At 49.6% G+C, this 27,138-nt stretch overlaps 1 protein-coding gene across 5 annotated transcripts in view; it reads left to right on the top strand.

Moving 5' to 3' along the window:
- caps2 (calcyphosine 2) overlaps positions 1-27,138 on the top strand; it is a 64,278-nt gene that overhangs the window by 11,173 nt on the left and 25,967 nt on the right. For 3 of the 5 annotated variants that reach the window (XM_086009512.1, XM_086009510.1, XM_086009514.1), the window contains exons 5-11: positions 745-870; positions 4,669-4,857; positions 6,216-6,338; positions 9,342-9,409; positions 15,461-15,583; positions 18,948-19,022; positions 25,179-25,274. In XM_086009512.1, the coding sequence (XP_085865638.1) occupies positions 745-870; positions 4,669-4,857; positions 6,216-6,338; positions 9,342-9,409; positions 15,461-15,583; positions 18,948-19,022; positions 25,179-25,274 (800 nt within the window). The remainder of the gene's footprint in view (positions 1-744; positions 871-4,668; positions 4,858-6,215; positions 6,339-9,341; positions 9,410-15,460; positions 15,584-18,947; positions 19,023-25,178; positions 25,275-27,138) is intronic. The other 2 variants (XM_086009511.1, XM_086009515.1) reach the window with 2 other exon arrangements.

Genomic DNA, 27,138 nt, shown 5'->3' with positions numbered 1-27,138 from the left:
ACTAGAAGCAGGAGTAGGTCATTCGGTCCCTTGAGCCTGCTCTGCCATTCAATGAGATCATGGCTGATCATCCAAATGCAAACTTGGCTTCTATCGCCCCTGGAGGTGATTGGAGCGCTAAATCAGGCGCTAATGCCGAGGAGCGAGGCGCTACCTCAGAGCGCTGGCGAAACTCGTGATGTCAGTCAGCACTGGAACACAGACACACTGGCGCCGGCCAGTTCTTAAAGGGGAGGGTCGATCTTGCTCTCCATCCACACCCTGCTCATTGCAGCCTTGAATCTCAGCCTGGAGAGACCTGTACATCAATTCTGCTGGAAAGGACAATGAAAAGACATTACTCCACAGGTACCATCTAATCTGACCTCGCGCTCCCCGTGACCTTTTATTGTTTCTCTTTTTATAAAAGGGAAGCAGTTGCTTGAAAAATACTCCTTCGGCAATGGTTTTGTGGCCGAGAGTTCCAACGTGCTACGTGAAGACACTCCTGCCTGTGAAGCGCCTGGGGTCGTTTTCCTACGTTAAAAGGCGCTATATAAGTGCAAGTTGTTCAGCGATTTGGGGGGGGGGAATTAACGGGTTTAAATGGAACACTTTGATGTATAAACCGTTCCAACGTGTATAGCGGGCAAGTTGCGTTGGCACAACACTCCCGTGATGGTTGTTATTACAGCCACATAAGAAATGCTGAACCTCATTAACCTTTCCTGTTGAGTAATGCCAGTGTGAATCTTGTCCTTGCAGAACGATTTATCCTACACACCTGCTACGAAAGGACATCCTCGCTTGGCGTCTCCGGATTCCACCTCGACTGTTAGCTGGGGTACACCCTTACCAACTCCGCATGCCCCGCACCGGCAGCACCGTCAGGTCTGTTTGTTACAGGAAATGGCTGACGATTCATCACAGTGTGCACATTACAGTCATGGGGGAGAAATTTGGTATCGCCCCGTTTGGGACGCAATTATTGGCCGGGCGCAAAGTTTAGCGCCTGCTGCTAATTATCACCTCCGACTGCAAACTTGGCTTCTATCGCCCGTGGAGGTGATTGGAGCGCTAAATCGGGCGCTACACACCTCTCAAGGCGCTAACGCCGAGGAGCGGGGCGCTACCTCAGAGCGCTGGTGAAGCTCATGTGATGTCAGTCAGCAATGGAACACAGACACACTGGCACCGGCCAGTTCTTAAAGGGGAGGGTCGATCTTGCTCTCCATCCACATCCTGCTCATTGCAGCCTTGAATCTCGGCCTGGAGAGACCTGTATATCAAATCTGCTGGAAAGAACAATGGAGAGGCCCAGGGAAAGAGCTCAGAGTGCAGCCCCCACAGTCTCTTCTAAATCGATGCAAGGAAGGTCAAATCAAAATCAACCTGCAAAGTGCTGCTCAGTACCCAAAACTCCTTCACACAGCGTTGAATCTCTCCAGAAGTCTCTCTCTCTCTCTCTCTCTCTCTCTCTCTCAGAATGCATGGTGCAAAAATGTCGCCGACAAAAAAAGGCAGGAAGTGGTCGCCTTGAAATAGCGCTCCCCCAGTCCCTTCCCAACTGCAAAACGCTCCCCTCAACCTGTCGTTGCTAGCGGCAGGCGGACAGGCAGGGGGCGCCACTCAGTATCCGGTCTGGAGCGCTACCGGGGCGTTGCACACTTGACCGACGTCACAATCTGCGGGCGCAGGAGATCATGGCGGTAGTGTTTAGCGCCACCGCAAAATGGTCAATTTTGTAAGCGGTGCAAATGTCGCCGTGCCGAGGCGCTAGTCGCTTTGCACCCCATTAGCGCCCTCTTAGGGTGCTAACAGGAGGCGCAAACCAACTGAATTTTTCCCCATAGAGTCATAACGGCACAGAAGGCAGCCATTCAGCCCATCAAGTCTGCGCCGGCTCTCTGCAGACCAATCCAGTCAGTCCCATTCCCCCGCTCTATCCCCGTAGCCCTGCAAGTTTATTTCCCTCAAGTGCCTATCCAGTCTCCCCTTGAAAACATTGAGTGTCTCCGCTTCCACCACTTCCTTCGGCAGCGAGTTCCAGGTCCTCACCACTCGCTGCGTAAAAAAGTTTTTCCTCACATCCCCCCCTGTATCTCTTGCTCAAAACCTTAAACCTGTACCCCCTAGTCCTTGTACCATCAACCAGTGGGAACAGCCTTTCCCCGTCTAGCCTATCCAAACCCGTCATAATCTTGTACACCTCTATCAAATCACCCCTCAACCTCCTTTGCGCTAATGAAAACAAATCCAGCTTCTCCAACCTGTCCTTGTAGCTAAGATCCCCCATCCCCGGAACCATTCTGGTAAATCTCCATTGCACCCTCTCAAGGGCCTTCACATCCTTCCTAAAGTGTGGTGACCAAAACTGGACGCAATATTCCAGTTGTGGCCTAACCGTGCTTGGTTTTTATTATAAACTGTTCTAGCTGTAATAGAGTCAAAGCATCACACGGCACAGAAGGAGGCCACTCGGCCCATCGTGCCTGTGCCGGCTCTTTGAAAGAGCTCTCCAATTAGCCCCACTCCCCCCTGCTCTTTCCCCATATCCCTGCATATTTTTCTCTTCTCAAGTATTTATCCAATTTCCCTTGGAAAGTTACTGTTGAATCTGCTTCCACTGCCCTTTCAGGCAGCGCGTTCCAGATCACAACAACTCGCTGTGTAATAAAAAAACTCCATGTCGCCTCTGGTTCTTTTGCCAATTACCTTCAATCTGTGTCCTCTGACCCTCCTGCCAGTGGAAACAGTTTCTCCTTATTTACTCGATCAAAACTCCTCATAATTTTGAACACGTCTATTAAATCTCCCCTGAACCTTCTCTGCTCTAAGGCAAACAATCCCGGCTTCTCCAGTCTCGCCACATAACTGAAGTCCCTCATCCCTGGTACCATTCTAGTAAATCTCTTCTGCACCCTCTCCAAAGCCTTGATTCCTTCCTAAAGTGTGGTGCCCAGAAATTGGACCCAATACTCCAGCTGATAGAACTACTGATCAACATGATTGACCGATAAAAGAACCAGTGATGCATCAGATGAGCGAAGTAACCTGTAATGTATGTACCTTTAAGGGGGGAACTACTTTTTACAGCTCATGTATACTGTAGTACCGGCAGTGACCACACCTGTATATAACGCTGAGTAGTAATCTGTACAGATCAGTTGCAGTCTGAGCCACGTTGAGTAAACACCTATTGTACCGTTCTCCGCAGTCTGTGTCTTCTTATACACGGACGTAACATAATCGTGGATACAAACATCCACTGGGGTCAAAGAGGAGGGTGGGGTGACAATATCCTGCTCTGATACACTTCCACAGAAGAAGGTTACGGGATTCAAGGAACCCATAAAAAACACAAAGCCCTCGTCTGTTGATATAATGTAGGTGGATAAGTGACAGTAAAATAAACAGTAATAAAAAATAATGTTGAAATCCATGATTGTATTCAGGTGACATTCATTTTTGTGAAATTATAGTATTTCAAACTCAATTATGATTATCTGGAAATTGGCTTCTAAGTATAAAAATTGCATTTGTGATTATTTTCATTGGTGGCAAATTCTCTCCATTGCACTGGGAGCGTATATTTCCACACTCCCTCCCCTCCCACGTGTGCATGTCGCAGAAATCGGCATAATTAAAGTGCCTATACACGGATTATATATTACTATTATTTTTTTTTAATTGTAAGCTTTGAGCTATATAAATAGTAACCTTAGGAGCAGGAGGAGGCCATTCGGCCCCTCGGGTCTGCTCCGCCATTCAATTAGATCATGGCTGATCCACACCTCCGCTCCATTTACCCGCCTTTGCTTCACATCCCTTGATGGGAAGAAAGAAAGATCTTGCATTTATACAGCACCTTTCCCGCCCTCTGAACGTCCCAAAGTGCTTTACAGCCAATGAAGTACTTTTTTTGAAGGGTAGTCACTGTTGTAATGTGGGAAACGCGGCAGCCAATTTGCGCACAGCAAACTCTCAAGCAGCAATGTGATAATGACCAGATTATCTGTTTTTTAGTGATGTTGATTGAGGGATAAATATTGGCCAGGACACCGGGGTGAACTCCCCCTGCTCTTCTTTGATATAGTGCCGTGGGATCTTTTATGTCTACCTGAGAGAGTGGATGGGGCCTTGATTTAACATCTCATCCCTTTTCTAACAAAAATCGATTGTTTTCTGTTGAATGCTCCAATCATCCACAGCCTTTTGGCGGGGGCGAGATCCAAATTCCTACTACAGGAAACTTTGGTTTATCCGGAGGTTAACTGTCCGGAATGCTCGAGCCACCGGCAAAATTCAGGAGTCGGTTCGGTAAGTTGTTTTTTCTTTTCGTTGCTTTTTTTTCACTAGTCAGGCTCTGCAAGGTCTAGCTGAAGCTGTTGCTTAGCTACAGAGACGCTTGCAAGCTACGGCCGACTGTTTAGAAGCTGTTGCTAAGCAACAGGGTTTGTTGCTAGATACGGAGCTCAAAAGCTTCCGTATGTTTTAACATTAGCGCTGGTTTGTCCGGCAGTTTTGATGGGACGGCAACAGCTCGGTGCCGGATAGCACAAAGTTTCCTGTACATTTGTGTGTGGGGGAGGGGGGGGGAATGGATTCCTGATTTCATTCCTGACATTCATTGTTTCTGGAAATATATCTTTTTAAAAACAATATTTTAATTGGTCTGTGTGCATTCAGCCATGTCCAGTAGAAGAGTTGACCGTACCCGAGAATCTGCCTGCGCCTTCGGAGAGGTACAAGCAGAAGTACCAACAGTACGAAGAGGAGATGAAGGCCAGTTACAAGCGACACACCCAGCAAATGGCGCAGAAGAGCAAAGCAGACCCTTCGCGTCAGCAGCCCCCACCAGCCGTTCTCCAGACGCAGGTACCTTGCCTAAGGGGTAGCAAAGGAATGAAGCTTCCCTTTGACTCGGAACAGGTTGGCTCAGCTAGGGCCTCCTGTGGTGAGCAGCTAGAAACAGTGGAGGAGCAGCCGAGATTCAGAGCTCCGTGTACAGAAATCACTATAAACTAGTGGGCAAGTTCATAAAAGGCTAATAGAATGTTAACCTTCATCTGAAGGGGGCCGCAATACAGGAAACTCTCTTTTTTAACCGGCACCGAAATAACCGGAAATCTCTCTTAATGGGCAAAATTCAGGAGTAGGTTCAGGTAAGTTTTACTTTATATTAGTGGCCGTGTAACCGGGGTTCCTGCACCTGTTGCCATGTAACCAGGGTTCCTGCACCTGTTGCCATGTAACAGGGTTTCTGCACCTGTTGCCGTGTAACCGGGGTTCCTGTACCTGTGGCCGTGCAACAGGGACTCCTGGATCTGTGGCCGTGTAACCGGGACTCCTGCACCTGTTGCCGTGTAACCGGGGTTCCTGCACCTGTGGCCGTGCAACAGGGACTCCTGGATCTGTGGCCGTGTAACCGGGACTCCTGGATCTGTGGCCGTGTAACCGGGACTCCTGCACAGGTGCCGCGTAACCGGGGCTCCTGCACCTGTGGCCGTGTACGGGGCTCTCGTACCTTAGTAAGTATACCTCTCTGTAATCCGGACTTTTTGATCAACCAGCGCCACGCCGGTCCCGTCGGTGCCGGATAAAAAAGAGTTTCCTGTACAAAGTTATGCTGCAGTTGTATAAAGCTGTGGTTAGACCCCATCAGGAGTGTTCAGTTCTGGGCCCCGCACCCCAGGAAGGACATATTGGCCTTGGAGGGGGAGCAGCACAGATTCACCAGAATGATACCGGGGGGTTAGAAGGTTAAATTATGAGGACAGTTTGCACAGCTGAGGCTTGCATTCCCTTGAAAATAGAAGATTAAGGGGTGATCAAGTTGAGGTGTTTAAGATGATTAAAGGACTTGATAGGGCAGGTAGAGAGAAACTATTTCCTCTGGTGGGGGGAGTCCAGAACAAGGGGGCATAACCTTAAAATTAGAGCCAGGCCGTTCAGGGGTGATGTCAGGAAGCACTTCATCACACAATCTGGAACTCCTGTAAAAAGCTGTTGAGGCGGGGGGGGGTCAATTGAAAATGTCAAAACTGGGATTGATAGATTTTTGTTAGGCCAGGGTATTTAAAGGTTATGGAACCAAGGCGGGTAGATAAATTGAGATATAGATCAGCTGTGATCTGATTGAATGGCGGGACTGCTTGATGGGGTTGAACGGCCTCCTGCTGTTCCTGTGGATTGATGATGTATTTTTACTTTTTGAATTTCTACATTGTTAAAAGGAACCTCCGGTTGTCGAAGTGACTCCCGAGGACCCGACTTCTCTGGATGAGAAAGTGATCCTACAACAGTGTCACACCAGCAAGCCATACACCATGCAACAAAGCATGAGGAGGTTGGAAGCTGTGAGTCGGTCGCTAATGTACTTTAAAGAAAAACGTATATTTTCTTCTCAATTCTTTAGATCCTCTTGCGCCATATTGAGAGGTGATCTTATTGAAACATATAAGATACTGAGGGGGCTCGACAAGGTAGATGCAGAGAGGATGTTTCCCCTCGAGGGGAAATCTAGAACGCGGGGGCACAGTCTCAGAATAAAGGGTCGCCCTTTTAGAACTGAGATTAGGAGGAATTTCTTCTCTCAGAGGGTCGTAAATCTGTGGAATTCTCTGCCCCAGAGAGCCGTGGAGGCTGGGTCATTAAATACATTTAAGGTGGAGATGGACAGATTTTTGCAAGATAAGGGAGTGAAGGGTTATGGGGAGCGGGCGGGGAAGTGGCTTTGAGCTCAAGTTCAGTCACGATCTTATTGAATGGTGGAGCAGACTCGAGGGGCCAAGTGGCCTATTCCTGCTCCTATTTCTTATGTTCTATTGCATTTACCAGCCACAAAAGCAAGCAGGTCGCCTGTTTCAGACCCCTGCCTATGTGGCTGTGAGAACGTCCCAGGGTGTCTTGTCCTCCATGTTTTCTTTGTATCTTGTGGAGAAAGACTTGGCCTCAATTTGGCTCTTTTTTGAGTCTGAAATTCTTATTTTTCTTTCCCCTTTCCTTCTCTTAATATCATTTTATTAAAGAAATTTATATTTGCATTTATATAGCGCCTCTCCCAAAGGGCTTTCCATGGCACTGTTCAAAATTATGAATAAATAAGGAGAAACTGTTTCCAGTGGCAGGAGGGTCGGTAACCAGGGGACACAGATTTAAGATAATTGGCAAAAGAACCAGAGGGAAGATGAAGAGAAATATTTATACGCAGCGAGTTGTTGTGATCTGGAACGCACTGCCTGAAAGGGCGGTGGAAGCAGATTCAATAGTAACTTTCAAAAGGGAATTGGAAAAATTTGCAGGGCTATGGGGAAAGAGCAGAGGGGGTGGGACTAATTGGAGAGCTTGACCAAAGAGGCATGATGGGCCAAATGGCCTACATAGAAACATAGAAGATAGGAGCAGGAGTAGGCCCTTCGAGCCTGTTCCGCCAATTAATGAGATCATGGCTGATCATCCAAATTCAGTACCCTGTCCCTGCTTTCTCCCCATATCCCTTGATCCCTTTAGCCTTAAGAAATATATCTAACTCCTTCTTGAATATATTTAATGAATTGGCCTCAACTGCCTTCTGTGGTAGAGAATTCCACAGGTTCACCATTCTCTGGGTGAAGAAATTCCTCCTCATCTCTGTCCTAAATGGCTTACCCCTTATCCTTAGACTGTGACCCCTAGTTCTGGACTCCCCCGCCATCGGGAACATCCTTCCTGTATCTAGTCTGTCTAGTCCTGTTAGAATTTTATAAGTTTCAATGAGCTCCCCTCTCATTCTTCTAAACTCTAGTGAATACAAACCCAATCGACCCAATCTCTCCTCATACGTCATTCCTGCCATCCCAGGTATCAGCCTGGTGAATCTTCGCTGCACTCCCTCCATGGCAAGAACATCCTTCCTCAGATAAGGCGACCAAAACTGCACACGATACTCAAGGTGCGGTCTCGCCAAGGCCCTGTACAACTGCAGCAGGACATCCTTGTTCCTGTACTCGAACGGCCTCCTTCTGTGCTGTGTGATTCCAAGAGGAGTTGGGAGTTTTCCTTTTGTGCCTGACCAACATTCCTCCCTCATATCTCAACCTCCAACTTGTGACAACGGTTGAAATGCTACACATAGCAAAAATAAAAGCCCCCTGAATCTGGCAGTTCGATGGTTTGCCTGGCAGTGTCTGGTTTGGAAGCTGAGTGAGCAGCATGGCCAGAATTCAGTTGGCTCCCGGTGGCAAAATAGAAAAGCTTGCTGAGTTTCGGATGAGATGATAAATCAAGGCCCCGTCTGCCCTCTCAGGTGGATGTGATAGATTTGCGATATTGGGAGAAGAGCAGGGAAGTTCTCCCCGGTTAATATTTATCCCTCAACCAACATCACTGAAAAACAGATTATCTGGTCATTCATCTCATTGCTGTTTGTGGGATCTTTCTGTTTGCCAATTGTATGCTTCAGAGACATGGACCATGTACAGCAGGCACCTCAAAGCACTGGAGAGGTACCACCAATGCTGCCTCTGCAAGATTCTGCAAATCCATTGGCAGGATAGGCACACCAACGTCAGTGTTCTTGCTCAGGCCAACATCCCCAGCATCGAAGCTTTGACCACACTCAATCAGCTTCGATGGACGAGTCACATTGTCCGCATGCCCGATACGAGACTCCCAAAACAAGCGCTCTACTCTGAGCTCCAACACGGCAAGCGAGCCCCAGGTGGGCAGAGGAAATGCTTCAAGGACACCCTCAAAGCCTCCTTGAAAAAGTGCAATATCCCCACCGACACCTGGGAATCCCTGGCCCAAGACCACACAAAGTGGAGGAGAAGCATCCGGGAAGGCGCCTAATATCTCGAGTCTCTTCACCGGGGGCAAGCGGAAACCAAGCGCAAACAGCGGAAGGAGCGCACGTCAACCCAAGCACCCCACCCACCCGCCCCTTCAACCACCGTCTGCCCCACCTGTGGCAGAGACTGTAGGTCCCGCATTGGACTCATCAGTCACCTGAGAACTCATTTTTAAAGTGGAAGCAAGTCATCCTCGGTTCTGAGGGACTGCCTAAGAGAGAGATATTTCCTACATTACAACAGTGGCTACACTTTAAAAGGTACTTCATTGGCTGTAAAGCGCTTTGGGACATCCTGAGGCCATGAAAGGTGCTATATAAATGCAAGTTCATTCTTTCTTTGAGCAGGCCAGTCTATGGTCCCGATACGGCTGAATTTGGTAAATTTCAGGCAAAGTCCTTGGAGAAACGTGTTCACGGTTTAGATGTTCAGAAGGAAACGAGCAGGACTCCATGCTCGTGCTCTCTGGTCAAAAGGAATAAGGTTTTAATCTCCGCAAAGGGTGTAAAATGATTCTAACTTTGTCCACAGGAGGATCTTGCTGCAGAGAAGAGAAAGCAGGCAGTGGTGGAACAAGTGTTGGTGGATCACCTTTCCAGGTAAGTTAAGAGCAAGGCTGACTTTCAGAGAGGTTTGGGCAACAATGGCCGCGATTTTGTGATCGGTGTCGGGATGGGTGCGGGTCAACTGGTTTCCGGGTTCCAGTCCCGCCCCCCAGCTGCCTCCGGCCCACAGACGTCATTTTCCCTTGATTGGCCTTGTTAAGCCTGCCCGGCCAATTAACCCAGAAGCGTGAAAATCGAAAAACAGGCTGAAAACCACTGACAAGTACCTGTTAATAGGCAGGTAATCTGTTTCCCGCTGCTAGGTGTCGGGTCCATTCGCAAATCAGGGACCCGACACTTGGGAAAGCTGTTTGGAGGTGGGTTGACGGCTGGTTCGGGACCCACCATCAATCAATAGCACTTTAACCTCTGACCTGCCTCTCTGGGTGCTGGCAAAATCGTGGCCGATGTCTTTCAGATGTAGGGTGTTTTTTTTTTTAACTATTCACTATTTTGGCTTTTTGTTCTGTGCCTTTGATTACTGTGAAGGAACAGGGTATTTCTGTTGTAATGTAATTTAAACCTTTTTAAATATATACAGTGACGTAAGAAAACTACTAGGCACTTGGTCTAAGCGTTAAACAAAGCTTTAATCAACTGTTTTACAACATGGAGGTCTAGTTGTGTCCTTCACTAGTTCCTGTTAAGAATGTCCTGCGCAAGCTGGGCCCGTGCCCGAGTATTTATACTCTCCCTGAACAGCGCCACCCACAGGCCGCTCAGTATTATTTCATAAGTCTTTCTTTCATGAAAGACTGATTCATGTCAGTCACCAAGAAATGAAATAGGGAATTCAGAAGAAAGTTCTTTACCCAGAGAGTGGTGAGAATGTGGAACTCGCCACCACAGTGCGTGGTTGAGGCGAATAGCAGAGATGCATTTAAGGGGTGTGGTAAACCACGTTCACTATCGTATCACTGTTAGTAGTTAGCACTGTTCACCACTGTTCGTTATAACTGTATCACTGACCACTATTGTATCACGGTACGAGGTCGCCTCTTGCCACACTGCTATACCTGGGATGACCACCGCCGACTCCGCCTTGGCTCCACCCACCAGGCCAGGTATAAAGGTGAGCGACTGACTGGTATTCCTCCTGCTTGGATCGGATCACCCACGAGAGTGGGCTCTGTTATTTAGTCAATAAAAACCTTTAGTCACCTTCGTAACTCTTCGCCTTTTATTGGAGGAATTGATAGGTATATCAATTTTATTGACTAAATTTAATGATGTCCGACAACGAGTCACAACCGGCGGAGGAGCCACCAGCGCAGCTCCCAGGAGCACAGCCACACCAGCCAGCTTGGCTGCGAGCCCTCAGACCGCCGTACCTGGACCTGAACCCACGAGCAGCAAACTCAGCCGCAGACTTTAAACACTGGCTGGTCTGCTTCGAATCATACCTGAGAGAATCCAGCGTCCCTCAGGCATCCAAACTAAGTGTCCTGCAGGCGCAACTGAGCCCGAGAGTATACACTCTCATCGAGGACATGACTACCTACGAGACCGCCATCAACCTGCTGAAACAGAAGTACCGGACCCCGGTAAACTACATGTACGCTAGGCACCTCCTAAGATCACGGCCGCAACAGCCAGGAGAATCAGTAGCCGAATTCTCACAGGCGCTATATGCACTCGCCAGGAACTGTGACTTTAAATCGGTGTCGGCAGCCGAAAATACTGAAGATAATATCCGCGACGCATTCCTGAAAGGCCTACGGTCCGAGTACTCACGGCAAAGACTGCTGGAAGCTAAAGACCTCAGCATGGAAAAAGCTGAAGCCCTCGCTATCTCCCTGGAAGTGGCCCACCAAGATCAGGAAGCATTCACCAGGTACTGCTCGCGACCCTGGGACTCGGGCCCGACCCCTACCACAGCACCCTTCCCAGCGCCGCCCCCGGGACCTACCTCTGCGTCGGCGTCCCGGACCCGACCGGCCCCGCCACCCCCGGCACCGGCCCCGACATCGGGCATCCGCGATCGGGCCGCCGGCTGTTTTTTTTGTGGCCAGGAGAAGCACCCGAGGTCGCGCTGCCCAGCCAAGAACTCCACATGCAGAACCTGCCTGAAGAAAGGCCACTTCTCCAAGGCCTGCAGGAGCGGATCCTCAGAGGCCAGCAGTGCCGCATGCGAACTATGGGGGCGGCCATCTTCGTTTAGGGCAACTGAGGCCAGCATCCCCACACATGAGTCATGGGGGTGGCCATCTTTGTTTAGGGCAACTGAGGCCAGCATCCCCACACATGAGTCATGGGGGCGGCCATCTTTGATTAAGGCAACCGACCCCAATAGTGCCTCATGTGAGCTACGGGGGCAGCCATCTTCTCCGTCATTTTGCCCTACCTCGTGGGAGACGCCATTTTACTCACCACGCCCGACCGCCTCGCCCGCAGATGACAACGACTCGCTCAGCTACACACTAGCTTCCGTCACCCTGGACCAAGCCCGCCCGCACCATCTGTCCAAGTCAATGATGGACATCAAAGTGAACGGCCACGCCACGACCTGCCTGTTCGACAGCGGAAGCACGGAGAGCTTCATCCACCCAGACACGGTGAGCCACTACTCCCTCTCTGTCCTACCAACGCGCAGCCGAATCTCGATGGCATCGAGGTCCCACGCCACGGACATCAGCGGCTACTGTGTCGTGACCCTGTCGGTTAAGGGCACGGAGTATAAAAACTTTAAACTCCTCGTCCTCCCCCATCTCTGCGCTGCCGTCCTACTAGGGCTGGACTTCCAATCCCACCTCCAAAGCGTAACCCTAGCATACGGTGGACCCCTCCCCCCACTCACAGTCAACAACCAGCAAACGTTAAACCGCCCACCGCGTAACACCTGCAGCCTCTCCACCCTCAAGGTCCCGCCACCCTCTCTGTTTGCTAACCTTACCCCTGACTGCAAACCCGTCGCTACCAAGAGCAGGCGGTATAGCGCCGGGGACAGAGCCTTCATTAGCTCTGAGGTGCGGCGCCTCCTGAAAGAGGGCATTATCGAGGGGAGCAGCAGCCCCTGGCGTGCCCAGGTCGTAGTCGTAAAGACCGGCGATAAAAACCGCCTGGTCATCGACTACAGCCAGACCATAAACAGATATACCCAGCTGGACGCATACCCCCTCCCCCGCATATCTGACATGGTCAATCAGATTGCACAGTATAAAGTATTCTCGACCATCGACCTGAAGTCGGCCTACCACCAACTCCCTATCCACCCTGAGGACCGCCAGTATACCGCCTTCGAGGCGAATGGGCGCCTATACCACTTCCTTAGGGTCCCCTTCGGTGTCACTAATGGGGTCTCGGTCTTCCAAAGGGAGATGGACCAGATGGTTGACCAGAACGAACTGCAGGCTACATTCCCCTACCTAGATAACGTCACTATCTGCGGCCGCGACCGGCAGGAACATGACGCGAATCTGGAGAAATTCCTCCGTACGGCCCAACGGCTGAACCTCACCTACAATAAGGAGAAATGCGTGTTTAACACCACACGCCTTGCCATCCTCGGCTGCGTAGTGGAGAACGGAATCATCGGCCCCGACCCAGAAAGAATGCGCCCCCTCATGGAGCTACCCCTCCCCCACTGCCCTAAAGCACTTAGGAGAACCCTGGGGCTTTTCGCCTACTATGCCCAATGGGTACCCAATTACGCGGACAAAGCCAGACCCCTCCTGAAAGCCACTTCCTTCCCCCTCACGGAGGAGGCGTGCGCGGCCTTCTCCCTCATTAAGGGAGACATAGCCAAGGCCACGATGCACGCAGTGGACGAGTCCATCCCCTTCCAGGTGGAGAGCGACGCATCCGACTTCGCCTTAGCCGCCACCCTAAACCAGGAGGGGAGGCCAGTGGCCTTCTTCTCAAGGACCCTACAGGGCCCCGAGATCCGACATTCGTCGGTCGAGAAAGAGGCCCAGGCGATCGTGGAGGCAGTACGGCGCTGGAGGCACTACCTGGCAGGCAAACGATTTACCCTCCTCACCGACCAGCGTTCGGTGGCTTTCATGTTTAATAACAAGCTGAAGGGCAAAATCAAGAATGACAAGATTTTGAGATGGAGAATCGAGCTCTCCACCTACGATTATGAGATCTTGTACCGGCCAGGCAAGCTGAACGAATCCCCTGATGCCCTTTCACGAATGACATGCGCCAGCGCGCATATCGATAGGCTTCAGACCCTCCACGACCAGCTCTGCCACCCCGGAGTCACCAGACTCTACCATTTCATTAAGGCCCGCAACCTGACCTACTCCATCGAGGAGGTCAGGACCATGACCAGGAACTGCCAGACCTGTGCGGAGTGCAAACCGCACTTCTATAGGCCGGACCGAGCAAGCCTGATCAAGGCCACCCGCCCCTTCGAGCGCCTGAGCATCGACTTTAAGGGGCCCCTCCCGTCCTCTGACCGTAATGTGTACTTCCTCAACATCGTTGATGAGTACTCCCGTTTCCCCTTTGCCTTCCCCTGCCCCGACATGACCAGTAGCACGGTCATCAAGTGCCTGAATGCCCTCTTCGCCTTGTTCGGGTTCCCGAACTATATACACAGCGACCGGGGCTCCTCCTTCATGAGCGAGGAACTCCGGCAATTCCTCCTAGAGAGAGGTATTGCAGCAAGCAGGACCACCAGCTACAACCCCAGAGGTAACGGTCAGGTGGAAAGAGAGAACGCGACGGTATGGAAGGCCGTCCTCTTAGCCTTAAAGTCTAAGGGCCTCCCAACCTCCCGCTGGCAAGAAGTCCTCCCGACAGCGCTGCACTCCATCCGGTCATTACTTTGCACGGCCACTAACACCACCCCCCATGAACGAATGTTCGTTTTCCCCAGGAAGTCGACTACGGGAACCACTCTACCAACCTGGCTGACCGCCCCGGGGCCGGTCTGGCTGCGGAAACACGTGAGGGCCCATAAAACGGACCCCCTGGTCGAGAGGGTGAACCTCCTGCACGCCAACCCCCAGTACGCCTACGTGGCGTACCCAGACGGGCGGGAGGACACTGTCTCCCTACGAGACCTCGCACCCTCAGCCGATCCGGAAACACCGCCACCACCCCCCCCAACCCCAGCCCAGGTAGACGGCATGCCGGAACCCCACGAGCCCTCGCCGACCACGCAAACACCAGCATCAACACCGGATAAGGCACCAGCACCGGATAAGGCAACACCACCGCTGCGGCGATCGGAGAGGCTTACGAAGCCTCCGGACAGACTGACCTACCAGAATTGGTAGTACACTTCACCCCGCCGGACTTAATTCTAAACAAGGGGTGAATGTGGTAAACCACGTTCACTATCGTATCACTGTTAGTAGTTAGCACTGTTCACCACTGTTCGTTATAACTGTATCACTGACCACTATTGTATCACGGTACGAGGTCGCCTCTTGCCACACTGCTATACCTGGGATGACCACCGCCGACTCCGCCTTGGCTCCACCCACCAGGCCAGGTATAAAGGTGAGCGACTGACTGGTATTCCTCCTGCTTGGATCGGATCACCCACGAGAGTGGGCTCTGTTATTTAGTCAATAAAAACCTTTAGTCACCTTCGTAACTCTTCGCCTTTTATTGGAGGAATTGATAGGTATATCAAGGGGAAGCTAGATAAACACATGAGGGAGAAGGGTATAGAAGGTTATGCTGATGGAGTTAGATGAGGAAGGATGGGAGGAGGCTCGAGTGGCACATAAACGCCGGCTTGGGCTGAATGGCCTGTTTCTGTGCTGTATATCCCATGTAATTCATTCTCTCTCTCTCTCTCTCTCTCTCTCTCTCTCTCTCTCATTCTCTCATTCTCTCTCTCTCTCATTGTCTCTCTCTTTACCTCCTCTTTATTTCTCTATATCTCCTCAAGATCCTTCTCTTTGACTAAGCTCCTGGTCACCCCATCTAATCTCCCTCTTCCTGGTTCAGTGTCCATTTTACTTATGGTTATTTGTGAAACGCTATTTGAATGTTTCTTTACATTAAAGGCATTACTTAAATGCAAATTGTTGATGATGAATTGGCAGCCTCAGTGTACCCTGTGATTATTTCCTTCCAAAACAGGGCAGTCATCAGTGACCCTGGACAAGATGCAAACAGCGTTGATCTGAATCAGCAGCAAACTACACTTCCTGGGCTGGGCTCTGCACCCCTGCGCTTTAGAAACAGAAAACTACATCAAACCAAGTATGTGTTTATGGAATCTTTTAAGACTGAATTCATTTCGTTGTACATGCAATGGTAAACGTTATGCATGGTCAGGCATGGCTCAGTGGGTAGCACACTCGTCTCTGAGTCAGAAGGTTGTAGGTTCGAGTCCCACTCCAGAGACTTGAGCACAAAATCCAGGCTGACACTCCAGTGCAGTGCTGAGGAAGTGCTGCACTGTCGGAGGTGCCGTCATTTGGATGAGACGTTAAACCGAGGCCCCTGTCTAACCTCTCAGGTGGACATAAAAGATCCCATGGCACTATTTCGAAGAAGAGCAGGGGAGTTATCCCCGGTGTCCTGGCCAATATTTATCCCTGAACCAACATCGCTTAAACAGATTATCTGGTCATTATCACATTGCTGTTTGTGGGAGCTTGCTGTGCGCAAATTGGCTGCCGCATTTCCCACATTACAACAGTGCCTACACTTCAAAAAGTACTTCGTTGGCTGTAAAGCACTTTGGGGCGTGCTAAGGTCATGAAAAACGCTATAGAAATACAAATCTTTCTTCTATGATTAGCGAAAGATACAATGTTAAACAAGTAACTGATTTGCTCATATGGATTCACTCGCCTTGAAACATTTTAAAGTTTCCTTCATTTTTCTCCACCTGTGTAAGGAGGAAGGTGATTTTTGTCAAGATTTTATCCAGTCATTTGGGGGAACAAACTGTCTGGCCCAGTCAGAAACCGGTTCAGTTTTTGCTTGAAGGAATTCTGCCACCTCTGGACTGACACGAGGGATACCGACTGACTCGGCACCACTGGCGATGAATTCTGCCTCGGTTTCCGATGCGCACCGTTTGGATTAGAATCATAGAATAGAATCGTTGCAGCGCAATAGGAGGCCATTCGGCCCCTCGAGCCCAGGCCGGCTCTCTGCAAGAGCACTTCAGCTAGTCCCAATCCCCCACCCTTTCCCCGTAGCCCTGCAATTTATTTTCCTTCAGGTAATTATCTGATTCCTTATCTAATTTCCCTGTATAAGCCAGTGGTCACAGGGCAGTGATTGAGGGACGATGTTGGAAAATTACCGTTATGCAGCAGGTCAGTCAGCAGCTAGCTCTCGTGCTGAGCGCCTTTATACAGCGCCTTTAACGTAGTAAAACGTCCCAAGGCGCTTCACAGGCGCGATTATCAAACAAAATTTGACACTGAGCCACGTAAGGAGATATAGAAACATAGAAGATAGGAGCAGGAGTAGGCCATTCGACCCCTCGAGCCTGCTCTGCCATTCAATGAGATCATGGCTGATCATCCAAACTCCGTACCCGGTCCCTGCTTTCTCCCCATATCCCTTGATCCCTTTAGCCTTAAGAAATATATCCAACTCCTCCTTGAATATATTTAATGAATTGGCCTCAACTGCCTTCTGTGGTAGAGAATTCCACAGGTTCACCACTCTCTGGGTGAAGAAATTCCTCCTCATCTCTGTCCTAAATGGCCTACCCCTTATCCTTAGACTGTGACCCCTGGTTCTGGACACCCCCGCCATCGGGAACATCCTTCCTGCATCTAGTCTGTCTAGTCCTGTTAGAATTTTATAAGTTTCAATGAGATCCCCTCTCATTCTTCTAAACTCTAGCGAATATAAGCCCAATCGACCCAATCTCTCCTCATACGTCATTCCTGCCATCCCAGGTATCAGCCTGGTGAATCTTCGCTGCACTCTCTCCATGGCAAGAACATGGGGCAGATGACCAAAAGCTTGGTCATAGAGGGAGGTTTAAGGAGCGTCTTAAAGGATGAGAGCGAGAGCTTTAAGGAGGGAATTCCAGAGCTTGGGGTCTAGACAGCTGAAGGCACGGCCGCCAACGGTGGAGCGATTGAAAATTGGGATACTCAAGAGGCCGGAACTGGAGGAGCGCAAAGGTCCCGCAAGAACCTTCCCCCCCCTGGATTGATATCGACCCTACTTACGGTTGTGAAGTAACACTGTTCCAGGAATGTTAAAGAAAGGCGAGGAAAGGCCTGAGGTCCATCGTTGTCTGCTCTCTCCAATAAACGGTGGCACTCCTGGCTCTCCTCCCCAAACACCAGTGATACTAACTCCTGGGGAGATGTGAGAAAAACAGGAAACCCAATTTCAAGGAAAAATGGGATCTTCCTCCCCAACAAAGACAATTGAGGAAACTCTACAAGACCATGGTTAGCAATGATACATCACTAACTACCTTATCCCTTCCCACCCCATTTGTCCCAGTGGCCTTAGGAACATGGGATTGTCCCAATACCAGAAGTGACTGCTATGCATTGGGCCGGTCCCAGAGGTCAAAGTTAGTTTCTTGACTTCTCCCTCATTCTTCCGGTGTTATAAACGACACCCTACTTAAGTTTAATGGGCTATGATTTCTGATCGGAGGCTTCCCGCGTGCGGCAGCCTCCGATCTGGAAAAAATCTACGCACTTACCTGAGGGCTCCCGAGGTGCGTATAGTTCTGATGCTGGGCCTCTCGAACTCCAAGTGCGCAGGGCCCACGGATCCCAGAGGCGCAGGCGGTTCGCAAGTGTCCCTGGGATCACGTGGGCCACGGGGAGCCAATCAAAGAAGGGAATCTCCCTTCATACACTTGACAGATAGACCTGTCAAATATATGAATGGAGATCACCCCAAAAACACTTCAAAACATTAAATAAATATTTTTTAAATCATCACCTTTTTAAAATTAGTTGAATTACAATAAATTAAATATTTTAAACAAAAATTTAAGTTTTTGAAAAAAATAATTAAAAGTATTTTTAAATGACTGAAAATTTTTTAAAAACTTTTTTCAACTCTTACCCTGGTAAAAGCAGGCCTTATGCTGCTTTTACCAGGCATAAGAATTCTAAAGGTTTTCTGCGGGCGGAGGGTCTCCAGAAAGCGGAACTATCTGTCCGCAGAGGCCCTTCTCCAGGGCAGGCGTCCGATCTGTCAAGAGCATTCTTGACAGATCGGAAGTGCCGGTTTTCAGCGCATGTGTTGTGCATGCCCGAAACCGGCATTTACGATGTCCCTACGGGTGAGTACACAGCGTGTACCCACCCGTAGGGATCGGAATATCTGGGCCCATGTGTTACAAATTACATAGTATTTACAGCACAGAAACGGGTCCAAACCAGTGTTTATGCTCCACACGAGCCTCCTCCCACCCTTCCTCATCCAACCCCATCAACATATCCCTCTGTTCCTTTCTCCCTCGTGCTTACCTAGCTTCCCCTTAAATGCATCCATGCTGTTCACCTCAACCACTCCCTGTGGTAGCGAGTTCCACATTCTCACCACTCTCTGGGTAAAGAAGTTTCTCCTGAATTTCCTATTGGATTTATTAGTGACTATCTTCTATTTATTGCCTCAATAGGGTGAAGACAAGTTCAACCTTGACAGAAAATCTGCTCTCAAACAAGCTGCGCTTTGATGCCCGGATTATTTCAAGGTATACTGCAGTCTTGTCAACTCTTTCGCCATTGTTACTACGGGTGATTTACTGGGTTATTTAGCCCATTAACCTTTCAGTATTGCTATTCTTTTAAATGCTAGAGCGTATACATTCAATATTGGGCTTGTGAAACCACACACAAAAATTATCAAACAAAACTTGACATCGAGCCACACAAGGAGATATTGGGGCAGGTGACCAAAGAGGTCGGTTTTAAGGAGCGTCTTAAAGGAGGAAAGCGAGGCGGAGAGGTTTAGGGAGGGAATTCCAGAGCTTAGGGGCCTCGGCAGCTGAAGGCACGGCCGCCAATGGTGGAGCGATTAAAAATCAGGGATGCCCAAGAGGGCAGAATTAGAGGAGCGCAGATATCTTGGAGTTGGGGAGGAGCGGGTGGTTGTGGGGCTGGAGAAGATTACAGAGATGGGGAGGGGGCAAGGCCAGGGAGGGATTTGAAATCAAGGATGAGAATGTTAAAATCGAGCCATTGCTTAACCGGGAGCCAATGTAGGTCAGCGAGCACAGGGGCGATGGGTGAACGGGACTTGGTGCGAGTTAGGACACGGGGCAGAGAGTGGCGAGAATGTGGAACTCACTACCACAGGAAGTGGTTGAGGTGAATAGCAGAGATGACCTCAAGTTTACGGAGGGTGCAAGGTGGGAGGCCAGCCAGGAGTGCGTTGGAATAGTCGAGTCGAGAGGCAACGAGCACCAATTGGCATGCTGGACTGCGGAATTGCCCCAATAAGAAAAATGCTGGAAATACATCGCTGGTCTATCAGTATCCGTCACTCATTCCGACAAAGAACCTACACCCAAACTGTTAGCATCTGTTGTGATGAAGGAGTTTATAGTCACGTTTTCAATAATAAGATGGCTCGTAGACATTTATATGCGAGTTACTGCTAGCTACTTCCACAGGCTGCAGAGAATACACATCATGGTCTGGTATGCAAAAGTGATTTGAAAGGCGTTGGGGGGAAAATTTGGTTGCTTTGCGCCTCCTGTTAGTTCATTGCTCGCGCTCCCTGACCTACCGCCGGACGCTATGTCCAACAGGGTCAGGGGGGCGTAACTTGCGGCCAGGGCGGTGCAAATTAAAGGGCAGGGGCCGGGAGGACATTTTTTTGGGGCCGCCTGCCAGCACCTGCCCCCCTCTCCTCCTCCCGCGGGGAGCCGGCTGCGATCGGTCAGCCCAGCGCTCCGCTCAGTGCCGGGCTCTTTTGCCGGCACCCCGCTCCCCGGTGGTCCAGCAGGGCCCCGGACCCTTTAATCAGGGGAGGGAGGGCTGCAGTACCGCGCACTGAGCTGACACGCGTGGCGCTGCTGCACGTAGCGCCGCGATATTCAATGGGAGCGCCCCAAGAGGGAGGGGGAGCGCTTCCAGTAGCCCCGCCTTCTGCTTGGGGCACTACCATTGAATTTTGGGCGCAGGGGCGCTAACTTTTTCGGGACGCTAACAGTAGCACCCCGGCGGAGTTATTGCCCCAAAGGGGGCGTGAGCCAATTTGCCCCCCCCTTTGTTATTTCTAAAGAAGCATTTCCTGATGCCGATCTGATGAAGTGTTGGTCTACTCAACCTGGCCAATTCTTACTTGGATTGGAGATGGACAGGTTAGGAGATGTCTCTGAACATTACTGTAAGTGGCAGCTCTATTTGTGTGGACAAACAATTTCTTTTTGTCCTGGGAATCAAGGAGTCGGGTCTGTTGGGCGATTTGTTTGTAGTCCACTTGATGGACTGCACTGTTGCAGCAGCTAACTGAGATGGCGGTGGGGGGGGGGGGGCGGCGGGGAGGTCAGGGACATGGGCGGGGGGGAGAATGTCAGAAACTTGGAGGGAGGAGGTCAGGAACATGGGCAGTGGGGGCAGGAACTTGTTTGGGGGTGGGAGAAGGTCTTAACCTGCGAGGGTGAGCCCTGTCTGTTCCAAGTGAGCTCTGTTCTCTCTGGAGTAGGCAGTCAGAAAGCTCTTCTCGATCTTCCTGGCTGCAATGCTCCATCTCACCCTCAGTAAGCTCCCTGCTGGAGTGGAGCTAATCTACAGAACAAACCGGAAACTGTTCAGCCTCTGTCGCCTCCAGTCCAGATCCTCTGTCGTCGAATTACAGTATGCAGACAACACTTGCGTCTGCGCTCACTCGGAGGTCGAACTCCAAACCATCGTCAACACCTTCACCAAAGCGTACGAGAGCATGGGTCTTGCTCTAAACATCCGTAAGACAAAGGTCCTCTACCAACCTGCCCCCGCCACACAGTACTGCTCCCCGGTTATCAAAATCCATGACGAGGCCTTGGACAACATGGACCACTTTCCATACCTCAGGAGCCTACTGTCAACAAGGGCAGACGTCGATGACGAAGTCCAACACTGCCTTCAGTGTGCCAGTGCAGCCTTCGGTCGCCTGAGGAAGAGAGTGTTTGAAGACCAGGACTTCAAACTGTAAGTGGTTTTCTCGGGCGCACCGAAAACTTACCTCTTACTACAAGTTCTGGACAAAAGGGATTATATGGAACAGATCAGACTCGGACACCCGTTTGAGCTCAACCACATTGTGTTTAATAGGATTAACAATAACACTCGTAACAGTACAAAACAATACAACCCTGGCTTGTCCAACAAGCCATACAGTGCTAAATTACCACGGTCTAATAAAAGAACCCTCCCGTGAAATAAACTAACACAGGACCCCAGCACTAAACCCCTCTAAGGTTTGGTTGGGACTTACAATCACCCCCTCACACAGCAAAGTGGTCTTGTGGATGTGTAGGCGCAGGCAATATGCTCACCCCAATTGCTCATTGTCTTGCTTGCAGCTTCTTCCTGTACGTCTCGCTCCTGGCTCCGTACCGCCGATGCGGTATCCAAGTTCCAGTTTGGGTCGAGGTCTGTTGATGAGGGATGAAGAGCAGCGCTCAGCTTCTGGCGGTGTTCCATCGAGCCGAGCCTCACTCGGGAGACTCGCTGTAGACTGATGCCGAGCAGCGAAGGGATCAGCCCTCTAACCGCTCCTGATATACCCAAAACTCATCGCCTTTTCCTCCCGCCAATACTGATCAATGTATTGACTCAGGTGATCTGTCTGGACCCCCTGTGGCCTGGAGTAACTCATGACCTTTGAAATCTTTGTGAAAAATGATACTGGATGCCTGTCGTTTCCTGAGTTGATGGCCCCCATTAGCGGGTAATGGGTTTCAATCTCAAACCGAACTTGCTTAACTGGCTGATCTGCTGAAAGACAATGGCCTGGCCATCTCCTGCCTTTCACCAGTTTCGGTTGGGACTGTGTTTTATTGATAGTGTCTCTGAGTTACCTCTCGGGGTATTGTTCCCAGTAATCATGTTAGATCGTGATGACTTCAGTGGGAGATGGTCATTTGCATATGAATGCACCTTGCTGGCAATCCTAAGCCACTACCACAAGCTTGCCCAACAGTACAATTCTGCCTTGGGGTTTTGGATATAAAATATGATTCATAAAAATGGCCAGAAAACTGGTGCTACAAAACCCAGTACCAAGCTCATGGTCTACAGGGCAGTAGTGATACCCACCCTCCTGTATGCCTCAGAGAAAAGGACCATGTACAGCAGGCACCTCAAAGCACTGGAGAGGTACCACCAATGCTGCCTCCGCAAGATCCTGCAAATCCATGGGCAGGATAGGCGCATCAGCGTCGGTGTTCTTGCTCAGGCCAACATCCCCAGCATCGAAGCTTTGACCACGCTCGATCAGCTCCGATGGACTGGTCACATTGTTCGCATGCCCGATACGAGATTCTCAAAACAAGCGCTCTATTCAGAGCTCCGACACGGCAAGAGAGCCCCAGGTGGGCAGAGGAAACGCTTCAAGGACATCCTCAAAGCCTCCTTGGAAAAAGTGCAACATCCCCACCGACACCTGGGAATCCCTGGCCCAAGACCGCACAAAGTGGAGGAGAAGCATCCGGGAAGGCGCCGAACACCTCGAGCCTCTTCACCGGGAGCAAGCGGAAGCCAAGTGCAAACAGCGGAAAGAGCGCACGTCAACCCAAGCACCCCACCCACCCGCCCCTTCAACCACCGTCTGCCCCACCTGTGACAGAGACGGTAGGTCCCGCATTGGGCTCATCAGTCACCTGAGAACTCATTTTTAGTGCAGAAGCAAGTCATCCTCGGTTTCGAGGGACTGCCTAAGAGAAGAAGCAGCCCTGTCTGTTCCAAGTGAGCTCTGTTCTGTCTGGAGTAGGCAGTCAGAAAGGCTCGAATTACACTTTGCAAAGTAACTGATTACGTAGGCTGGGAGGATCTAATTACACATTTCAGAGAAACTGCTGGGGGTGTCTTGTCCTCCAATGGGAGCAACCAGAAAATACTGGCAACACTCAGCAGGTCAGGCAGCATCTGTGGAGAGAGAAGCCGGGTTAATGTTTCAGGTCAATGACCTTTCGTCAGAACTGCAGGAAGTTAGAGATTTAGCAGTGTTTAAGCAAGTAAAGAGTCAGGGAAAAGTGTGCCGGGAGGGGGAGGAGCGGGGCAGGGGAGAGGAAAGAACAAAAGAGAAGGTCTGTGATAGGGTGGCGGGCAGAAGTGATTAAATGACAAAAGGGATGATGGTGCGAGGCAAAATGGGGTTGGAACTGGGACAAGAAAAGAAACAAAAGATGGGTCTAGAGGAGGTGTAAATGGTGACAGCAGAACCATTATCAGCAGCTGTTGTCTGAGGACATGGGAGCAGTGGTTATGATCTGAAGTTATTGAAATCATTGTTGAGTCCAGAAGGTTGTAAAATGCTTAATCAAAAGGTGAGGTGTTGTTCCTCGCGACTCCATTGAGACACACCTTTTTCCATAGACACTGTAGTGAGTCAGGGGGACACACCCACATAACAAGAACAAACTAGCATTTAATGTAGAGAATGTCCCAAGGCATGTAACCGAAGTATGAGGAAAACCGACACCAAGCCAAAGGTGGAGGAAAAAAAGAAAGACTTGCATTTCTATAGCGCCTTTCACGACCACCAGATGTCCCAAAGCGCTTTACAGCCAATGAAGTACTTTTTGAAGTGTAGTCACTGTTGTAATGTAGGAAACACGGCAGCCAATTTGCACACAGCAAGCTCCCACAAACAGCAATGTGAAAATGACCTGCAAATCTGTTTTTTAGTGATGTTGGTTGAGGGATAAACATTGGCCAGGACACTGGGGATAACTCCCCTGCTCTTCTTCGAAATAGTGCCGTGGGATCTTTTACGTTCACCAGAGAGAGCAGATGGGGCCTTGGTTTAACGTCTCATCTGAAAGACGGCACCTCCAACAGCACTGGACTGGAGTGTCAGACTAGATTTTTGTGCTCAAGTCTCTGGAGTGGGTCTTGAACCCACAACCTTCTGACTCAGAGGCGAGGGTGCTGCCCACTGAGCCACCGAGATATTGGGAAGGGTGACCAAAAGCTTGGTCAAAGAGGTTTTTAAAGGAGAGGGACCATATTTCAAGCTTGAGTTTTATTTTGGTGCCTTTGCTGTTTCCTATATCTAGAAGAGGTATATTTAAGTATATAATTACTGCAAGTCCACTGTTTTTGCTCCCGTTCATTTACCTGTTTACCGTTCAGTAAATCTGTCTGGGGTGATGGCGAAGCCGAGGTCTGATGGAGTTGATTATTCCGTCCATTGGAAGTCAAGGAATCCACTTGATGGCACCTGATAAATGCAATAAGCCGCAATCCAAAACCAGGTTTGATCCCTGTACTTAATGAATTTATCTAGATATTGGGTGGACATACTCCAGGTCATAGGGACCATGGGCTCGCTTACAGGAGCAGTCTGTGACCCTGAACCGGCAGAAAATATCCAGTATTAAAAACCCATAGAAAGAAAAGAGCCTGCTGTGTATTTTGATCAATTCTGTTTTTTTCATGAGAAAGCTACTTTGGTCATTCATATCTACGCAACATTTATATGCTCCATGCTTTCCAGCTAACGATAATATTTTAGAGTTCATTTCTTGAGGACTCGCTGCTGACATAGACACTCGCTAGTGGTGAGGATTGCTCAGAGAATTGAGAATTGAGCCCAATCTGCGACCCACATTCCGGCCTCGCGATGCTCGGTACCGATATTACCCCACTGCGTCGCTGAAGTGCCTGCCTAATACATGTGCTCTTTTCTCTTTAACCAGAAATGGACGGGATGCATGCAGAGAGCTGATTGGTTTCTTCTTTGCATTCGATAAGTCTCTTACAGTATATGAATATCGTCAGTTTGGGAAAAACAGGTATGTCTCCTTGTATAAGACAATTGTGCCACAGGTAATAAAAATTATTACTTAGAGCACAGATTGGATGCCCCAGGAGTGTGTCTTATTTGTATTGTTGGTAATCTAGTTAATTCTCTTTGGCGATGGATCATGGGACAGCTTTTTTCCCTCTGATTTACATTGATCATCCGTAACAAATAAGAACATAGGAATTAGGAGCAGGAGTCGGCCATTTGGCCCTTCGAGCCTGCTCCATCATCCAATAAGATCATGGCTGATCTTCTACCTCATCTTCACTTTCCTGCACTATCCCCATATCCCTTGATTCCCTTAATATCCAAAAATCTATCGATCTCTATCTTGAATATACTCAATGACTGAGCCTCCACAGCCCTCTGGGGCAGAGAGTTCAAAATATTCACCACCCTCTGAGTGAAGAAATTTCTCCTCATCTCAGTCCTAAATGGCCGACCCCTTATTCTGAAACTGTGACCCCTGGTCCCAGACTCTCCAGCCAGGGGAAACATCCTCCCTGCATCTACCCTGTCAAGCCCTGTAAGAATTTTGTATGTTTCAATGAGGTCACCTCTCATTCTTCTAAACTCTAGAGAATATAGGCCTAGTCTACTCAATCTCTCCTCATAGGACAATCCCCCCATCCCAGGAATCAGTCTGGTGAACCTTCGTTGCACTCCCTCTATGGCAAGTATATCCTTCCTTAGGTAAGGAGACCAATACTGTACACAATACTCCAGGTGTGGTCTCACCTTGGCCCGATATAACTGCAGTAAGACATCTTTACTCTTCTACTCAAATCCTCTTGTAATAAAGGCCAACATACCATTTGCTTTCCTAATTGCTTGCTGTACCTGCATGTTAACTTTCAGTGATTGGTGTACAAGGACACCCAGGTCCCTCTGAACACCAACATTTCCCAATCTTTCTCCATTTAAAAAATATTCTGCTTTTCTATTTTTTCTTACCAAAGTGGATAACTTCACATTTCTCCACATTATATCTGAGACTGAATAAAAAAACAGCTGATGTGAAATTAGGCTTCTAATCGAATACATCGCCTTAACCGATAGCATAGACATATTTATTGTGATTCCAGCTTCTCCGAAAAGAAGGAAAGAACTTTCATTTATAAAGTACTTTTCACAACCTCCGAACGCCCCAAAGCGCTTTACACCCAATTAAGTACTTTTGAAGTCTAGACACTGTTGTAATGTAGGGAGTCGTGGCAGCCAGTCTGTGCACAGCAAGCTCCCACAAACAGCAATGAAATAACCAACCAGATAATCTGTTTCAGCGATGATGGTTGAGGGATAAATGTTGGCCAGGACACAGGGAAGAACTCCCCTGCTGTTCTTCCTGTAGTGCTGTGGGATCTTTTACTTAAACTGAGGCCCCATCTGCCCTCTTAACGTCTCATCTGAAAGACGGCACCTCCGACAATACAGTGCTCCCTTAGTACTGGCACTGGGAGTGTCAGCCTAGATTTTTTGCTCAAGTCTCTGGAGTGGGGACTTGAACCCACAACCTTCTGACTCAGAGGCGAGCGTGCTACCCACTGAGCCACAGCTGAGATGAGATTACTTCTTTTTTATACACCGAACACAAAAGCCAGCTCCTATAGGTAAATCCACACCTCCCTATCAACAGAAGCAAGACCTGGTGCTCAAAGTAATCTATGATATTGTCAGCTGTGGCTCCGTGGGTAGCACCCTCTCCTCCAAGTCCGAAGGTTGTCCCACTTCAGAGACTTGAGCACAAAAGTCTAGGCTGACACTCCAGTGCAGGACTGAGAGGATGCTGCACTGTCGGAGGTGCCGTCTTTTGGATGAGACATTAAACCAAGGCCCCCTCTGCCCTCTCAGGT

Source organism: Somniosus microcephalus, chromosome 16 (assembly GCF_052327205.1).
Source record: "Somniosus microcephalus isolate GS21.2 chromosome 16, FLI_Smic_1.0, whole genome shotgun sequence".
Lineage (NCBI taxonomy): Eukaryota > Metazoa > Chordata > Chondrichthyes > Squaliformes > Somniosidae > Somniosus > Somniosus microcephalus.
This window is presented reverse-complemented; position numbering and strand designations above follow the sequence as displayed.